We start from the raw sequence: 19,985 nt of genomic DNA, 5'->3' as shown, positions 1-19,985 counted from the left end.
ACAACCGCCAACTTTATTTCTAACTAATTTTTCTAACGAATAGTCTATGTCCTTCTCCATCCCATATAGTAGATGTATATTAAATTTCATTGTGGTTGGTTAGGGCGCTAAACAAATAAACTCACTTTCACATTTATAACATTTTCACTGATATAAAAAATCGAAATGAAATTAAATGAATTTATTTTGTTAGAATGTAAGTAGTTTTCGATGAAAGAGGTGATAATAGTGACACAGCGAAATTAAATTCGACAATTTAATTCCGCTGTATCATTATTATATATCCCATATACGTCATATTTTTTTACTAGAGAAATTAATAGTATTTCCAAAGAAAGATTTGCTAACAAATATTAAAAAATATTGAGCCTTCCATACTACAACATGTCCAGTTGTTAAGTTATTATTACACACATAATATTTTATGGTTTTTCGACCCACATTTCTATAGGGTAAATGTTTAGTTTCACTGATAGTTTTCTTTAAAAGGATGCTATTAATTTCGATTGATATTACCCTGAGCAGCTATTGTGAAGAGTGCGCGAGTGTATTAGAAAATCCAACCCGAAGTTAGAACTACAAGCCCGAGCCAATCCCGATAGCGTTTAATATTCCCACACCAAAACCACCGGGACTGACCTCCTCACGGGACAGTTCTTTGTCCCCATCAGTATCCATCGCTTGGAACGCTAACTCGATACTCACTTCTTCCCTGGACAGCATGTTGTCTTTGTCAGCGTCAATTTCTTTGAACACGTTGGTGGTTGGGGGTGAGTCGCCGATGTTGATCAACTCGACGTCGAAATGGAGGGTAGCGTGGGGTGGGATCACGTTTCCAGCCCCGCGCTCGCCGTAGCCGAGTGAAGATGGAATGGTCAGTTTGCGTTTCTCACCTGGAATATTCAATATATTATTTTAGATATTTATCTAGAAAGAGCTAAGCCTTCCGTAATTGGAATTGAGCGTTCGTTAACAAAAATACGCCATAGTTATCTAGTCACAAATTCGAATTTTGTTTAACAATAATTGGTATACGAATTATAGTTATGCGTAATTCCATTTTGTGACTAGGTATATGTAGAATGTTATTATGTTAATGTATCAAATTGTATTATTGTAGTTTTACTTCGAAATAGGTAAATAAACACATTATTTCATCATTCATCCATTTTCGAGTAAGTTATATCTCTCAAGTAAAGGATACTAAACTTATTAAGGTAAAATAATAGCGAGTCCTACCTTATACGAAAGTGCATCTTTGGATATGACTAGTTTTCTTTTAGTTTCGATACACAAAGAAGATAAGGCAGTTGAGAACACAAAGGCTTAATAAATATTAAAATTTAATTTTATAAAAGATACTTTTTCTATTACCGACTACCGCAATGAAAAATATGACAGTTTACTTTTAATACTTAGGTACCTATCAAATAAGTAACTACTTAGGTTTCATACATCGTTAAAATGGATACAATTTTCATGTTTTTTTTTCGTGCTATCATTATTTTACCCACAATATTTCAAAGAAATACAAATAAAATAATTTTGATATTGAATAAATTTTTGCAATATCACAGTTCTAGGTGTCAATGTAAGTATTATTACATAGTATTTTTTTGTCTACAGACATGAATATATTAATTTTGTTAATTGTAATTTTGTAAATAGTGTAATAAAACAAAATAAAGAACTAGCGATAATTACCACTTTCAATCAAGTGGACCGCCAGTGGTGGGCTCCGTTATGCAACCGTGGATTAGATAACACGTGACGTGGTTATTATTTGAATCGGACGATAAAATTTGGATATTTTTTTTAAATATCCGTAAAAGTCCTGTTAAGATTTTCAGGAATAAAAGAAATATTGGAATTCAGATTGGACAAAATCTATCCGATCAGCTGGTAGACAATATTATTTAATTTTTTTTTCTAAAAGAATCTATGCCAATTTTTTTTATTATGAATTGAGCATAGACCTACAGAGGTACTTTGTCATTTATTACTTTACCTAATGAATGAATAGCAATATCTTTATTGCAAAATTATACAGTAACATGAAAAGTTGTTGTTATGGGTATTTGAAATGACTTCATATCTTGTACGTTAACGTTATCGATAAAAACCTTGTTTCATCTTTGTTCGTACTTCTATCGATTGTAATAATAAAATGAATAAATGTGTCCAATTTGATGTGTTGTTTCAGCGTGATATCCGACTAAACAGACAAACAAAGATTCTACGAATAAGTTTTTATTATTTATTTTTTATTTTTTTATAACTAATGCAATAAAGTGTAAAAAAGAAAATAATAGCAACGCTTCTGGTATCGGTTACGATTACCCGCAACTAAAATACTTACTAAGTCAACAAGAAAAGTAGTTACTTTTAGTATCTTTTTGTCGCGTCTAACTAGATACATTGAGGGGAAAGGGACTGTTAGTAACGTGGTTTAAAAACCCCATTCCTACCAATATACCCTATTAGTTCACTCCTCACGCGACTTCCCTGAAAACAATCATGGTTAATTCTAGAATTCCTCACGATGTGCTAACTGACCTGCTTTCATGCTCACCTACCATCACTCACTGATACTTCGTCAGTGTATACCGTTAGCACAGGCGAGGCTACCATTCCATTTCCCCTATAAAATAAATTAGATACATTGATAAACAAGACATAGTAATGCTGTATTCACTTACCTACGCACATGTCCAGAAGACCCTGGTCCCAGCCTTTAATGACTTGACCAACACCAATCTGGAAGGTGAAGGGCTGATCGCGATCATAACTGAAACAATTAAATGACAAAATGATAAATAATTTATATACATGTTTCGTATAAGAACTGCAAGCTGTTTCAATAGAATTTAATGTTAAAAAATAACCAAATTTTACTGAAATTATCCCAGAAAAACTTTGTAAATAAGATTAGCAGCAAATCGAAACATTTAATCAATTGATCTGTTTTTATTTGTTTAATATATACATGATTTAATATCTATATTTAAAGTGAATGTAAAAAAGCATATAAATAAATAAATGACAAATATTGTGCATTAGCAGACTGTCTATTGGTTGGGTCAATTATTCATTTGTTTACATTCTTATTAAATTCTATTGAAACAACCTATAGATTACCCGCTAATCATTTCCTATCTCAATGCATTAGATAGGCTGGAAGAGATCTCTTTTAGAGATAAGCTTGTTCTAACACGTTCTATAACCATTCCGCTGTATTTAGGTGCATAATCAGCAATTTTTGACTAACAAATATTATACTAGTCATTACCTATAATAAATTTTAAATGAAAGGATAATTTAGAGTTATGATTGTAGAAGATAAAGTACTATTGTTAAGACATAATCTGCCAAACTAAAGATCATGTTCGAGTTTCAATATCAATTCATCACGTGGGATCATTGCGTTTAGTTGAAAGTGGTTAGTGGCAGCTCAAACTGTCAGAGATTTAATGCCGCTCTAAACAATCTAATTAGATAAACGACTGTTAACGAGGACAGTATTGCATGCCACTGATTTCAACAAGCATTTTTTCAAATTAAAATAAATATTCAAATAAAAAAAAAATGTTATGATAAAAATTTGTGTTGTTTAATTAATATGTGCTTTAGCTTCTTTGATAGCAGAAACAGGGTTAATGTTAATTCAAATTAATATAAACATCATAATACAAAACCTATATTAAATTAAAATATTATAAATAGATTGATATGTATAGATAATTAGCTACGTACTGTGTATTTACTCGTCTGAATTAGGCAACACAAAATCTATGTAAATTACATTCAAACCGTTCAGCTGTATTTAAACATAAACTTTCACATTTTGGAAAGGCAACTCATGAGAAGTACTATAGGCATATACAGAGTATTCTGTAATATCTATGGTGCCGTTCATGTTTATAAGCGTCGGTTACATCAGAGTGTAGGATTCACATAAAAATTATTCCTAATATTTGATACTACGATGTAGGATGTTTAATGTGTGTAATCAATAAATATTCGTAGTACATACACAAATTATTGTTAAAAATAAATGAACACATTGAGACTTAGATCCGGAAACAATGTCGTCTAGATATAGGTATAATAATTATATTTAACGATCGGGCTCAGCCGCTGTCCATATATTGCGTCCGGGGCATCAGATAAATCGGCGTGGAAACAACACTATTACATAGGCCTTTGTTCCCCATACAGTTTGGTGGAACCATTTACCGGTTATGATATTCTCTAGGAAATTTACTGCAGCATATAAACGTATCGCCTGACTATCTTTCTAGAGTTAAATATACTTGGTACTTCATTACTACGTATGATTCCTTATTAAAGAGAATTTAAACTAAGCGAGCAATATTCCTTTTTTTCTAAGAATCTAACTTTGGTCAGTGCAGTTTGTAATTAGTTTTGAGTAAGCTTTATTTGCATATTTTTTTTTCTTCAATTAAAACTATCTAGTACTTAGTATATTTCAGTGTACATTCTTCTTTAATCTAGATTAGATATTTATTTACATATAAAATTTCAATACACCTAGATAGTGTAAATGGCGGACTTAACACCATATAGTGTTACCTACCAGTCGACCGTAGACAGAAATAACAGAAAATATAACTGACGGTGCAACGTAATGAGCAAATAAATAGAAAAACAATATTAATATACACTCCTCGCAAAAATTAAGGGAACATAAAAATTTTTGAAATTTTTGGGTGATTTTCAACAGGCTGTATTTCAGTGAAAAATAATCGTACAGGAAATTTAAAAAAAGGGTTTTGAAGCTTGAAAACTCTAGTTTTCAGATTTTTTGGTGAAAAAAATTTTTGAGCCCCGGTTTCCATGCAATTCTTAAACAAAGCTGAAAATAATTTTTTTCAAAATTTTCTAGGTTTCGTTTTTCACTCTATGGGCATGGAAAAATTTTTTCGAGCTACTCCATTGTATAGGTCTCTTAGCGCGTTTATTCAGCTTCAAAAATCGCTTTGGATGGCTCAATTACGACCATTTGTCTCCGAGATATCGAACTTTGAATGCAAAAGCATCCTTTTCCATTCAACTGCTAATATCTCTGGAACTACTGGTCGCACAGCAAGCGGGCGCCGAGTTTCTTTATCTGCATAAAATTTTCTTGATTTTTTTTGATTTTTTTTTTGATAATGAATTTTTAAAAAACAAAAAATTGAGTAAAAAGTGAAAAACAAATGAAATTATTGATTTTTGAATGGATTAGGGTGAGTTTAAGGGACAAAAACCTTGTTCCCTTATTTTTTCCAAAATTTCAATCAATTGGTCCGGGAAAAACCGTTGAACCGATCGCTCCAGGGATTTAGGGGGTTCTTTAAGGAACAATAGACTGTAAAATTTTCCTCAAACCTTAGCTTTCCCGCCCATATTAGCGAAGATACAGCCAAGTAACCAAAAAAGGAGAAAAAGTCACTTTTTTCCACTTTTTTCAATTCAATGTTAGAGGTGGAAAAAAATTTTTTCTTCACTAACTCTTGACTGTGCTTAATTGGAAATTTTATGCAGATAAAGAAACTCGGCGCCCACTTGCTTGCGACCAGTAGTTCCAGAGATATTAGCAGTTGAATGGAAAAGGATGCTTTTGCATTCAAAGTTCGATATCTCGGAGACAAATGGTCGTAATTGAGCCATTCAAAGCGATTTTTGAAGCTGAATAAACACGCTAAGAGACCTATATAATGGAGTAGCTCGAAAAAATTTTTCCATGCCCATAGAGTGAAAAACGAAACCTAGAAAATTTTGAAAAAAATTATTTTCAGCTTTGTCTAAGAATTGCATGGAAACCGGAGCTCAAAAAATTTTTTCACCAAAAAATCTGAAAACAAGAGTTTTCAAGCTTCAAAACCCTTTTTTTAAATTTCCTGTACGATTATTTTTCACTGAAATACAGCCTGTTGAAAATTACCCAAAAATTTCAAAAATTTTTATGTTCCCTTAATTTTTGCGAGGAGTGTAGAAAAGTAATATACTACAGATAACTTACATATAATACTCATAATATCTGCATAACATATATACATATATAATATTACATTAGATATCTATTGAGCCTAAAGCTTTTATATTGACTAAACCAGAGAGTAGAGTAAAAAAAAAATTCTAATAAATATAATTCGCTCTGAGCGAATTATAGTAGATTTTTTTTTCGAGCGAATCGCTTTGCTTTTCGAAAATAAGCGACTTAAGACTTGACTTCCTTCTAAAGTCGCTTAAAAGGGAATTTACTAAAAAATTTATTACTTTAGTTTCATTAATATAGAAATCGAATAATTTCATTGACTATATAATATTATTTAAAATACTTGTACATTACATTGTTCAGCTGTTTTTATTAAAACGCTTTTACTATTCGTACACTTGACCAATTTTGAGACTTCATCTTCAGGTGTATTTATAAAAATTAAAAATATTTAAAATAATATTATATAGCCCCAACACGAACAGTGTGAATATTTTTTACTTTATAGAAACCTATAAAAATCTGCTTTTTCTTCTTCTGTCGTGCTTAATATCAATCTAAATATTTTTAGAGAACGTACCGACGAAAGAAAAGCATCTAAAAGTATAAATTTTAATTATTTCATGCAAAATTTTCTGCTGCGTTACCCATTTTTATGCCTCAACATGGCCTCGACTTATCCGACATCTGGAAATACGAAATGTAGGAGAAAACAGACTTTTGCCTATATTAATATACAATATTAGTACTGTATAAACTGGCTTTTTCATTACGATCTCCTAAATTTATTAGCTCTATGTAAACTGAGCTTACAAATTGAAATTAAAACAGTTTATTTCATTATTAAGTGGATTCGAAAGGAGGCGGTCCTCAATTCACTAGTTATATTTAGATCCTTTTTAACATAGTTACACGATATCTTGGGCAGTTCTCAACAGATTTTCATAATACTTACTACAATTGTTGTGATTTATTGAAGTGTTGGTTCTATAATAATTTTGTCATGCACGATTATATTGAAATACATAAAGAAATCGTGAAACTTAAACTAGAAAACAAACTAACGAAGTCAAAGTTAAACATCAATCATCGTCTTGTCTTTGTATTTATTAGATCCTTAATTTACTGCTCGCATTGCGTTCCAATCATCATCTTTTGTGCAATATTATAATCTACATTTGCAATAATTCTTTCAATATATTAAAGAACACTAACTGACACTGCTAACCGGATTATCACTGTTCATTCTATATTCATTTAAACTACTTATCTAATTTTATTATAATAGATTTAAATTATGGAGTGAAGTGAAGTGAAACATCAAGGATGTTGCATATTGTACAGTTTATAGCTCCATAATTTTAGTTTGAAACCGACTTGTAACGCAACAAACAGAGAGATATTATATTTTTTTCCGAAGCAACGTTGTTTTAATTTCATCTTGGCTAAGTTCGTTTAAAAGTAATATACTGGCAGGCAGGATAATAACGAGAAAGTCGGTTTATGCTCAATTTAGAGACAACAAGGTCTATTTTGTCTCACATTTCGAATTTCTAGTAATATTTTTAAATTTTGTTACGTCATAAATAGTGATTTCAATCGTAATAAAATGAATGTAGTACAAATACGTGAATGAACTATAAAATTAATTATAAAAATCGAATTATAATTGGTAAAGATGTGTGAGTAGCTTCACAAAAAAAAAAAAAAAAGAAATATTAGTGTAGACAAAGATAAATAAAGGTACTAGCTATAATCATAATCTAAGGTACTAGCACACTATAAAGAACTCTCGTCTTAGACTGTGATTTTAATTCTTATAGACATAAAATATCCTTTGAGATCTTTTTTTTTTTAATTTATTCACGCGTCATTTCCTTTTCAAGTGCCAGCAAACAGGTTTGTTGTTGCAATTATAAGAAGAAATGCAGTCTATTTTTGTTAAAGAATTCTAAGATGAAGAAAATAAAAAAACAAAAATAATTCTAAAATTAAAACTTGATACGTAAAATGTAAAATAAAGTATGAATATTATATAATAGGTATAACTTTATCAAATTTCTAAAGTATTTTCCAAATAGTTATAGAATCTGCGGGGCTCCATAGCGATATAAGTAATATTCAAAATTAAGGCTACTACAAACTATGTAAGTACGTAAGTACCAACAATAGTTTAAAAAGTTTGACATTAATACTACCATTACTTGTACTATTATTTATTCTATGCTAGTATTGCTTTACTGGCTTAAGCAAATGCTTTGTAAATTAAGCAACACAGATACATCTAGTTGAGAGCTGACTGTTTGTAGTTATGAATACGAATTTATTGTTCAAGTAGACTTTATAATTAAAATACACAGTAACAGTATCAAGACAAAGGCCGCCCGGTTATCTATTCATATACCTATATAATGCAAGCAATCGGCTATCTTGAACAATTAATCTAATTGGCTTGATATTACCCTGGTCGACACTCCTTAGAGTGAAATAAATATTAAGAAAACCTGAAAGAAGTGTGTTTTTTTATCATTTTTATTGGAATTATTAGACATAATAGCGGCGCATAGGAAAACTCTGCGAAGGCGTTATAATATTACAACATTAACTATAGCCAAGACGTAGTTTAGAAACATCTACTGACAAAGAGTGACATAGATAGTTACATAATGGCAGGAAAATAAAGTTTCTAATATTTTCTAATATATATAATAAAAGAATAAGAGCTGAGTTTCTTGTCAGTTCTTTTCATCTCGAAATCATTCCGAACTAGTAAAGATATTTTGAATTTAAATTTATATATATATAGTCGGTGGTCCGTAGACTGTTAATGGTCCCTGGAAGCTCCCGAAGTGGGCCACAAAACCATTCGAAGAAGATATCACTGAATCGGCACAACGACATATGGCGCTAGCTGTATTTTTTGAAAAATCTATGTATTTTCCACTTTTACAATTATTTACATTTCCTATATATAAACCTCCAAAACCTTGGAGAATATATGCAATAAATATTAATCAATAAAAAAATATACTGTTGTGTGAACTGTTTGGAAGTGCAAACAATAGTGGTCCATGGCAAGACAGAAATTTTGTCCCTCGTCACTAAAAGGTTAAGGACCACTGAACTAGACGATCCCTTTACCAAACATCATACTGTTCGTATAATTAATAGTTAATTTGACATTTTAACAAAGGCTGTACAATTTAATCGATGTTTGAATTTTGTTTACTTGTCATTTTAGACAAGGGGCCAATTAAATACTTAGATGAATAAAAATTCTCACTCTCGCGTATTCTCTAGATTATAGTGAGCACGTAATTACCAGGCAGGAAACGTTAACTCGTCTGCCGTATCTACACACAGGTCGCATCGAGAAGCACCCACTTTCACTTCGACATAAAGTTCACGCGTACTTGTATTACGTATCCTAATGTTACATAATCGAATACGACATTTGAAATATAATTAAGCGATTTATTTAAACCACACGTAATACTATATAATATGTAAAATAAATTATTTGATTTAATAATATAAATCCTTACTTATATTGTAAATATGAAAGTGTGTTTGTAACATCTTGACGGTTTAACGGCTCAAACAATCGTTGTAAAATTTAATATATTATCTTTTAATTAATCCAGTAAAATTTGTTGTACCATCAATTGGCATCTACCAGGCCCTTTTTTCTTATTAGCTTAAAACTGTCCTATCTCTGAACTTGGATTAAACAATACATATATAAAAAATGTTCTTAAAATTAGTCGAGTGGTTTCGGTGATTAACTTAAATGAATATCCTGACACGAGATTATTATTATTATTAAGATATTATATATATTTAATATAAAAATCTTAACTATCTATAAGAGCTGTAATTTACATTAAAAAAATTAAACAATTTTGATTGATTTAGTACGATTATATAATTAGATTATATCTCAAATCGATTAGTAGTCGTTTATCTTGTCCAAAATACCTGTTTATATATAAGTAATCTATACTGGTAATATCTATATAAAAGTGAAAACTGTGTCTAATATCCCATGTGTGTCAAGCTGCTACAAAAAAAAAAAAGTAGAAAGAACCAGTTCCAAACATTCTAGATATTAAGATTATAAATAAAATCACCATTAAGTTTAACCATATTATGCTTGAATATTATGTGATAACATTATACCATATTAAATTTAATTTATTCAATTAGGTTTTAAGGACGATCACAAGATTCACAGCTAAATAAAATAAAAATTAAAATGCATTTATCACCAAAAAGAAATAACAGACACTTAGAATAGAACAAATATGACATTACATTAGGAAAAGTCTCCATTACCATCAGTCCTTATAGGTGAGACCTGTAAATATTCTTTAACTTTCCTTTTCATCTAACATTTATGCATACAATAATAAAAAAAAATAAAAAAATGAAATCTCAATCGCATTTTTTTAAATTGTTTTTCGTGTTAGTCTAGATAAGGCCGCCCATTGTTGCCTCTTTATCTTGTTTTTATGTAATTAAATTTATGTAATTAATTATTCATTATGTTTGTGTACGCAAACATTGTTAATCTTTATAATCTGTATCATTCTTTGAAGAGAACAATAAAAAGTTTCCATTCATTCATTCTGTTTCTAACTTTCTTCGGACATCGTACAAAAATAAACAGACCGATTTCGATGAACTTTAGATACCATAGAGCAAGCTAATTATCCTATAGTTTGTTATAATCACGGTTAACCCACGTACGCGTGACTATATATATTCTATTTTACGTATTAATCTACAATATGGCTTTTTGTATATCTAGAAGTTCATTTAAATCCATTCAGTTATTACACAGATGAATGTTCCAGCTACACGTAAAAACGCATTAAATAATTTGAAACTTTTGAGAATTCCACTAACATTATAAATGTTAAAGTTGGTAAAGTTCTTCAAGCATTTAGATATGAATGAAGCTTTACCATACCATAGTCACAGATAATAATCCTATGCGAAAGTTTGAAACGATAGATGGATGTCTGTTTGTTACTATTTCACGCAAAAACTACTGAACAGATTTGAATGAAATTTGGTACACGGGTAGGTTATATTCTAACTTAATACATAGAATTTTTTATAATCTGATTCACATAGGCAAAGTCTAGAGATACAGCTAATATAAATATAATACTTTGCTCGTCTCACAGCCATTGAACAATGTGTCTTCTCACGACTGCTATTTCTCAAGTTTGTACCTAGCAATTTATCTCGGATTGTGAAAGTCAACAATTTGTTCGTTTTCTTATATGTATGTAGAATTTTTGCAAATGGTTAATTGCACTATTGAATCGTTTAGCTTTGTAAAAACAGCAATAAGATGTTTTGTGGTCGTGTTTCTACTAAGGATTACATTTAAAATACTTACAATTCGAAACCTAGAATTTTATATAAAATTTTTGGTTGTTTCATTAATTAGAATTAAACTTTAAATTTAACTTATTTAAGTTTTTTTTTATAAACTTTTCTTGAATTATACATATACTTATATTAATTTACTGTTTATTCGCAAATGGAAGAAAAATTCTATAATTACTAATCTTAGTAAAAATAACAATTAATATATTTAAAAACAATGGCAAAAACCCAAATAATTTTTGAAATTTTATACTTAGTTTTGCCATTTTGCCAGAGAAAAGGGAATGTTAGTAATGAGGTTTAACGATCACATCACTAGCATTTCATATACTCTATCAGCATATACTATATAAGGTCGACCTCGACGTGGTCTCTCCTGAAAATCATAGTTAATTCCTGATGAATTCATCACGATGGGCCAATTCACCTACTTTCATCCTTACCTATCACCTTTCACTGGGGTACCAGCGTGTATCGATAGCGCAGGCGGGGTTACCATACCATTACCACCCATTAAATAGATACCTATAATCGTAACAATAACAACCCAATACAGAGCACAGATCTCTTTCCGAAAGACAAATAGATATTCCAGTCTACTATTACTATAAAAAATAAATTACATCACTGGCCAAACGCAAAGGGCTCGATACCGTTAATTTAATTAATTTACCGTTTGTTAATTTAATTTTGTAACAATAAAGACGAATGTAGCGATATCTAAAATAAACGATTTATAATTTTTATGATATGCCTACGATATTTATTTAAATCCATAAATTTGTTTGACCAACTAACACATCCGGGCGTACATATGAAAAATATTACTCTTCTTTTTACAACTTGGGCAAAAAAAATTAAAACTTGATATAGTCAGCACTCAGTATTGTATATATTCAATTATGAGAAGTAGCCATTACGAGTATCTATTATACAACAATATTATGGTCAAGATAAAGTATACAAATTTAGTCGTACTTTTTTTTTGATGGGTGAAAATGGTATGGTAACTCCGCCTACGCTAACGGGATATGCTGGCGGAGCACCAGTGAAGGGTGACGACAGATGAGAATGAAAACAGGCCAGTTAGCCCATCATAAAGAATTCATCAGGAATCAACCATGATAGTTTACAGGGGGAACCGCGAGGAGGTCGACCTGGTTGGGTATATTGCTAGCAATGGGATTCTCAGTCTCCATTACTAACAATCCCTTTCCCCCCTACTTAGTCGTACTAATATTATAAATGTGAAAGTGAGTTTGTTTGTTTATTACCCCTTGGCGCCTTAACAGCTCAACCAATCGTCATGAAATTTGGTATACTATACACGTACTATATGGGCCCGAGAAGGATAATATTTAGTCCGGTCAATAAACATATCCCGGTCAGGCGGTGTCGCCGGTAAAATCTTGTATCAATACAATATTAGAATACATCGAGAGATATACGTCTGGAGATATAATGTCATACTTAAAGAGGTAGAGTATCTTTATCTTTTGTGGACAGTTTCTAGTTAAGACTGTTCGCTTAAACATAAAAGACCTATTCAGATATAAACCGAGACGAGCGGCTGTTTGTAGCAACGAAATATACAAGGTACTCGGAAGGTGAACAGAAATATCTTTGAATAAGGTTACATTGATGGCACGTGCTAATAACGATAGATATTATGATAAATAGTAATATGGTAGTATTAATATGATTAAATTTTACTAGCCCTTTGAGGATAAACACATACATAACGTTATAAAAGGCGGCTAAGGGCATAGTCGCCTTTAATATCCAGGGAATTAAATGGGCGATAGACAGGGGAAATATAGGTTGATAAAAAAAAATCCTCGTATACCATGGAATCGTATGCATCACGTGGTACCTGCTATTTGAATATGAATATGAAATAATCATAATAATTTGTCATTTTTTTAATATTTACGTTGTTTATTATTTTATAATTTTTTTTTTAAGTTTTATTATTATATTACCTAGTCAGGTACATATCGACGAAGTCACTGGAACAACTAGTCTAATTATATTTAAAATTAGCTGTATACCGCGGCTTAACTTGTATAGATCTGTATATGAAGTATTATGCTAAATTAGGATATAACCTGCCCATGTACCAAATTTCAAATCTATTCAGTAGTTTTTGCGTAAAAGAGTAACTAACATTCATCCGTCGTTCAAAACTTTCGCATTCATAATATAATAATAATAAGGGCATAGTCAAAAGAATAATGAATTAAAAGTTAAATATAAAATACACATACCTACTTATGTATAATTTTTGTCATGGTCTGAATTCTATTTTGATTAAAATTGCATGGACAGTCGTAGAATAATTTAATAGGTTTCGAGCGAAAACGTTGAAAATAAATAATGATAAAATATATGAAAAAGTTTTTATTTATTTATAAATAAGTTTTACGGAGAAAAAAGTCCATTTTTAAATAATTATTCTTCATGGACTGCCAATGCAATGAAATGCCCCTAAATAAGGATTATTTTGTTCTGTGATGCGTCTATCTAAAAAAAAAAAAATTATTTCAAACATTTTTAGAGAAATACTCTAAGTCTTATGGAACTTGGCAAGTAGTAGGTATAAAACATATGTAACTTTTTACTGCCAAGTAACAAACCAATATATACTTGTTGCAATATAGACGACATCAGTTATCGTATAAGCTTTGGAGTCCCGTTATTACCGCGAATCGTATCCGCACTAGCTCAGGGGAAAGTGGCAGGACCGGAAAGAACTGGTTTTGGTAGGTATGCAAGATATTTCAATGGACATGGCAAAGTGAATGACGTCGTTGTTATCATCCAACTGGGCAGTTATAAGACCAACATATATACAGTGAAAGTTGCTGTGTTTGTTGCAGTTAAAAAACTTATTAATAAAATATAAAAGAATGACAACTATTGCTTGAAAGCATAACGTTTGTAAATAATTCAATTATTTCTAGACTGCAACGTCTCAACTGTACTCTTTCACGCGGCCAACCGCGTGACACTTTCTGCCATCTCCGTTAACATTGAACAAAACACGGTAAGTGATAAATTACACATGTATATATACTATTGTTTCACTCACTAATTGATAAGGTCACAAAAACTATACATATATGTATATATTAGCGTGAATGTGTACACGGGATTTTTGTATATTAACATATTAATTTTAATAGCTTTGTAAATTTAAAGGTATAAACTTGTAAGAATGAGTAGTTTATATTAAATAGGAATGATTGTAAAGAACTTCGTTGCGAAATATCTCGAATTGTTAGTAAGAGACAATTATAATTTGAAGATGTTTGCAGGCGAACGACTTTCCCAAACTTTCCCATATCAGCTTCCAATTCAAATTACCAAATCAGTCCTTAAATAGTTATCATGACACTTACGTGCCAGCCATTGTTAACTGCGTTTAACGACGTAAGAGCTCCGCTTTCTCTGATGAATAAATTAAACATCGACTACCTTAATATTGCATTAGATAGTACATTACTTCGAGCAAAATCCTTAGTAAAACTTGAATTCGATACTGAGCCGAAACAATTTAGGTAATTAAAGATGAAGTTGCTAAGCCGTTTCCTAACAGACTTATGTGATTTGTAGCTACAAATTTCTCATTGTTTCCAGTTTTCACTTCATATTTCCATTCCCAACTTAAGCTTTAACGTAGGTACATATACAGTAAAGATTTAGAGAATTTTTTATTTTTTTTATTTTCAGGGATGAAGAAAATGCTGTCGAAGAAGTTATCAATGTTTATAGAAATAAACGAATAGCTTCGTGTAGTTATTTGAATTAATTTTGTTTCTTTATAGGTCTGCAAAAAAGTATTTGCGGAATATTTCAGAAAAATAAAATCAGAAAGTACAATGTTTAGAAATTTTGTGTGTTTACCAATGTGAAAAGTAGTTAGTATGTCAAATGTATTTGTATAAAAATTTTGAAAATAAAGCACTATACCATGTTTTGTTGTACGACTGTCGATACGGCGGGCACCGCTGAATTTTTCACACCCCTTCCCCCACGCCCCGCCCTCCGGACAACCGCCAAGGTATTTAATAAAATATCAGACAGACTTCGTCACATCAAAATATAAAGTTTGTTCTTAGCGGTAACCGTTGGAAAATCTTTGTTTGCTATTTAGCGACTATGAGTTTTCGATGTAAACCTGTCTCTTTTAAATAATTTCAGAAATATGAATGGTTCGAAATTAATTACATATAAAAATAAATATGCTCACAACTACAATTCCTGATGCGGTAATCAGAGTTATTTGCCGTTTCTAAATTGAGGTGAACGCATTACTTTGACATGACCACATTTTGCCGTCATTAGAATTTAGCGTGGCAAGAGACAAGCATATTATCATTGTTCAAATGTTATATTTATTAAGTAAAGAATTTATTTGTTAGTTTTCAACACCTTAGTGGATGAAGCAACCACCTTGGTAAAGACATAATAATGCTACTTTTTATTCCGGTCATGCAGACAAAGTTACGAGCTCGCCTAGTATGCAATAGTTAAAATACAACATTTACATTTTGCTTTACATTCTACCATTATATAGGTCACAGGAAATTGACAAAAATTTTAAAGTAACAAAGCTCAGTTCAGTCGCGTAAATTATTTAAATCCTATATTTAATATATAGTCCATTACAAATTTTAAAGATTTCTCATACATGTCTCTCAACCGTTTACCATCAGGTGGGCCGGTGAGCCGTATTGTTTGCTGACTAGTTTGTTTGCTACCTCATTTATATAAAAATAAAACAAAAAACACGTATTGAGTATTTTTTTTTTTATAATATTGATCAATCACGATAATAACTCTTTTTTTAGATATAAATGTAGGTAGGTATAGTAACAAGCTATACTGATGTCCACTGCTTGAATATGCTACAAAGTATAGTGTAATAAAACGCTTTGGGTTGAAGTGGATTTATATAAGGATTTCTTACTAAGTTATGGATCTTATTCACTTAAAATAACAAGTATTTATATATTTACTGTTTATTGACAACATTACAAAAAAAAATATGGTACAGACGGCGTACTCGGAGGATAGTTAGTAGTGATGAATAACAGTCTCATTGCTTGCAATATACCCCTATCAGGTCGACTTCAACGCTAGTGGTTAATTGTTGTAGAATTCGTCTCGATGGTCTAATTGAATTGACTTTATTCTCACTTTATCACTTACGTAGGTCACCAACGTGTACACATAACGCAGACGGAGTTAGCATTCTATTTTTATCATTTAAAAAAAGCCCTACGCGTAATCTCACGCATGTCATGTTACACCCCGGATTTTGTTTCGACAGTATCGGTATGTTATTAAATAGATGTCGCATCCTAATAACACGGCGTATTTACGAACCTCCAATAAATATCAATCAGTATGCCGTGACGCATGCGAGGGCGAGACGATGCGGCTTCTGCGGTGGCTTGCTAAACCAGGATCGTGGTAAAGCCGAGCTTTTTCTAGAATAAATATTTTATGCATATATCCATAAGACGGGCGTTCTTTTTGTAGCGCAGGACTAAGATGTTCAGTTTAAAGTTGAGCAAATTACTTTTTTGATATCCTTCCGTAACGAGATTAATAACATAATATAAAATGTTTAATCAAAAATTGAAAATATTTAGCTTTTCTATTTGTTTTCGTTTTAGAAAAATTAGATAAAACGTTTATAATATATTGTTGAACAGCTATGTAGAATATTGTTAAAACCCCATTGAAGTATGTAATAGGATACTTTATAATTATGTATATATTTTTAAATAATAAATAAAAGAAAACGAAATTATTAGTATTGTTTTAAGAAAGTGTTCTAATAGTGAAATATTTTACTCTAATTAATGTTCTAATAAAAAATATCGGTCAAAAATATCATAGAAATTTAGAGCTTACAGTACTAATACAGTACGGTTAAATGTCAAGTAAAACACCGATTCATCAGTCGAACACTCCAAGGCGAAGCATTTGCTTTTGAGTAACTTTCGATATGTAATACACAGTAGAAAGTCCTCCGTCAATCACTTAATAAACGATATGGAAAGTTTATAAGTAAACGATGGTGCAAAATTTCTTATACATTATAAACAATTTAAAGTCTTGAGGCGGTTATGAAACTGCAAAACAAACTATTCAAATTTCATGTGTCAGACATACAAGTATCACTTAAATTTCACCAACTATAAAGCCTTATTTACGCTGAATGCTCTTATATTGAGGAAGATTGGCATCACGGTTTGATGTATGAGATTATTTCGAATTTTTCATACTCATTCTTATGACATCTATATGAAACAGAGTATCCACAGAGAATATAATATAAAATATACCATAAAATATTATATATAATATTTTATTGGTCTTTTAATGTATCAAAATAAAATAGAGATTATGTCTGCGTTATTTAGATTTACACTGACGAGGTACCAATGAGGAATGATAGGTGAAGAAGAATCAGATTAGTTGGCCCATTGTAACGAATTCAACAATATTTAACTACGATGGTTTCTAGAGGGAACCGCGTGGAAGACGACCTGATAGGGTATATTGTTAGTAATGTAAGTTGGTATAGACTGTTAGTTTACTGGCTGTTTGTTTGCCCGAATGCTTTATACAAAATCGCGATAGTTCATGCTTGTCACGATTACAGAATTAATTAACGTCTGTACATGTGACAACGTGCGCGTGTGCGTGTGTGTGTGTGTGTGTGTGTAGTTACGATTAGCGCGAGAAAATAGAATTAGGGTGCTGATGTGTATTTGAGAGGGGGTGAGGTCAGATCGCAGCGGGTGCCACGGAGTGTCCATACTGTGTTTTAGTGCCTTCTATTTCTATCGTGTTATTATTATAAAATTGTAATAAGATGATATTTGTACATAGGAGATATGTAATTAAAACTGATATGAAGGGGAATAATATAAAAAAAAAACGAAAATAATAATAATGTGGGAAGAAAGCGATAGAAGCCAAAATAATATTTTATTGTTTTTTACGATTTGCTTGTATTATGTTCGTTTCGGTATGACACAAAAACTACAACATCAAATTGGATACGATTTTACTTGTAGTTTTACTTAAAAGTACTGTTTTATTCGCAATTTAAAAATGTTTACTTACTTCCAAAAACCACGCGTAAAAAGTTGCGGGCAAAAACAAGTATCATAATATATTATTTAATATGGCAGATACTGTCACTAAGTCATTTTACTGTCGATATTTTTGGGATTTTATTTTTTTTTCATTTGTTTCGTTCACTTGGTATCTTTGACAGTAACGCATAACGCGATTTTCTGTAAACGTGAGAGCTAATCTGCTCATTTGATATGTCTTGATGCCACAACAGGTTAACTTTAATAAAACTTAAGTGGTCATGAAATTTGATAGACATAGTATTTGAAAGAGACCTGCGCTACTTTAACCCGGTTAATCAACATAATTTAAACCGCGAATTAAAACTAGTCATTTATACGTAACGATACTCAACTCTATTTAACAATTATGAAGTATCTGACAATTATAATAGACGAAAGATGAGCAGCAGCATCTCCCTTAAAACATCATTAAAGGCTAACTACGGTTGCGAACCCACCTGCCAAGTGTGGCAACTAGTGGCAAAACCCCCAAGTGAGAGGCTCGATAGGAAATATTTTCTGTTTGGCACATATTTTGGTTTACAATAAATAATTTAACTATCGTTCAACATCATCATATTAGCCTTTAACTGTCTACTGCTGAACCTTAAACCTCCCCTTTTGGCGGTCTTGCCAGTAGTTGCCACGCTTGGCAGGCGGATTGGTAACCGTACTTAGATTTTAGTGATGTTTTAAGAGGGACGCTACTGTCCATCCCTCATCCTTCCTTAGTCACCTCTTACAACACCCACGGGAAAAGAAGGGGTGGCCTATTCTATGCTGGGACCACTCGGCTATCAACTATCGTCAAAATAGAATAGAAAAAACTATTTGCTTTTTCTCTCATGCAAATACAATTGGATAGAATTAGAATATTAACTTTGTTAACAAGGTGAAATTGGAATGAAGGAAAAACTGAACCGACTAGGAAATCCGACATTGACCTATCATAAACAGACAAACTACGTGCTATCTGAGGGAGAAGTCAAGACTTTTCATAACCGACATGTATGTACGAAGATGAGATCAGTTAGGAATAAAAGTTAATTAAATGAGGCTCTCTGTGTACCTCGTAAGACACAATTTGAAAAATTAATATCGTAGGTATCTGACATAGACAATCCATTCGTAATAACAAACTTTTGAACTCCAAATGTCGGTCATGGGACCCTCTGTATAAAGGAGAATTGTTGTAATTTGATACAGTGCAGGTATTCAACCCATACAATACTTCAAAATGATTGCTTCTATTATGTTAGTTGACAAAAATACATAAACAGTATGATTGACAAATAATCAACAGAATAATTGCCAATTTAACAACAGAAGTTACATGCACCATCCTCTAACAATATTAGGGCAAAAGCCATTTTTACTAAAGGAAACTAATGAGCCCCATTGCTAGTAAAGTAGGCATGTGCTAG

At 31.4% G+C, this 19,985-nt stretch overlaps 1 protein-coding gene and 1 long non-coding RNA gene across 2 annotated transcripts in view; one reads left to right on the top strand and one right to left on the bottom strand.

The window, feature by feature from the left end:
• LOC113518347 (FK506-binding protein 2) overlaps positions 1-19,985 on the bottom strand; it is a 58,893-nt gene that overhangs the window by 2,315 nt on the left and 36,593 nt on the right. The window contains exons 2-3 of the mRNA XM_026903225.3: positions 2,700-2,788; positions 706-893 (exon numbers count right to left, since the gene is read on the bottom strand). Of these exons, the coding sequence (XP_026759026.1) occupies positions 706-893; positions 2,700-2,788 (277 nt within the window). The remainder of the gene's footprint in view (positions 1-705; positions 894-2,699; positions 2,789-19,985) is intronic.
• LOC128200803 (uncharacterized) lies at positions 10,218-15,466 on the top strand. Its single transcript, XR_008252886.1, has 3 exons — positions 10,218-10,351; positions 14,365-14,447; positions 15,134-15,466. It is a non-coding gene; the product is annotated as an uncharacterized LOC128200803 (long non-coding RNA).

This window comes from Galleria mellonella, unplaced genomic scaffold (genome assembly GCF_026898425.1).
Source record: "Galleria mellonella isolate WM207_F2 unplaced genomic scaffold, CSIRO_AGI_GalMel_v1 utg28, whole genome shotgun sequence".
NCBI classification, from domain to species: Eukaryota; Metazoa; Arthropoda; class Insecta; order Lepidoptera; family Pyralidae; genus Galleria; species Galleria mellonella.
This window is presented reverse-complemented; position numbering and strand designations above follow the sequence as displayed.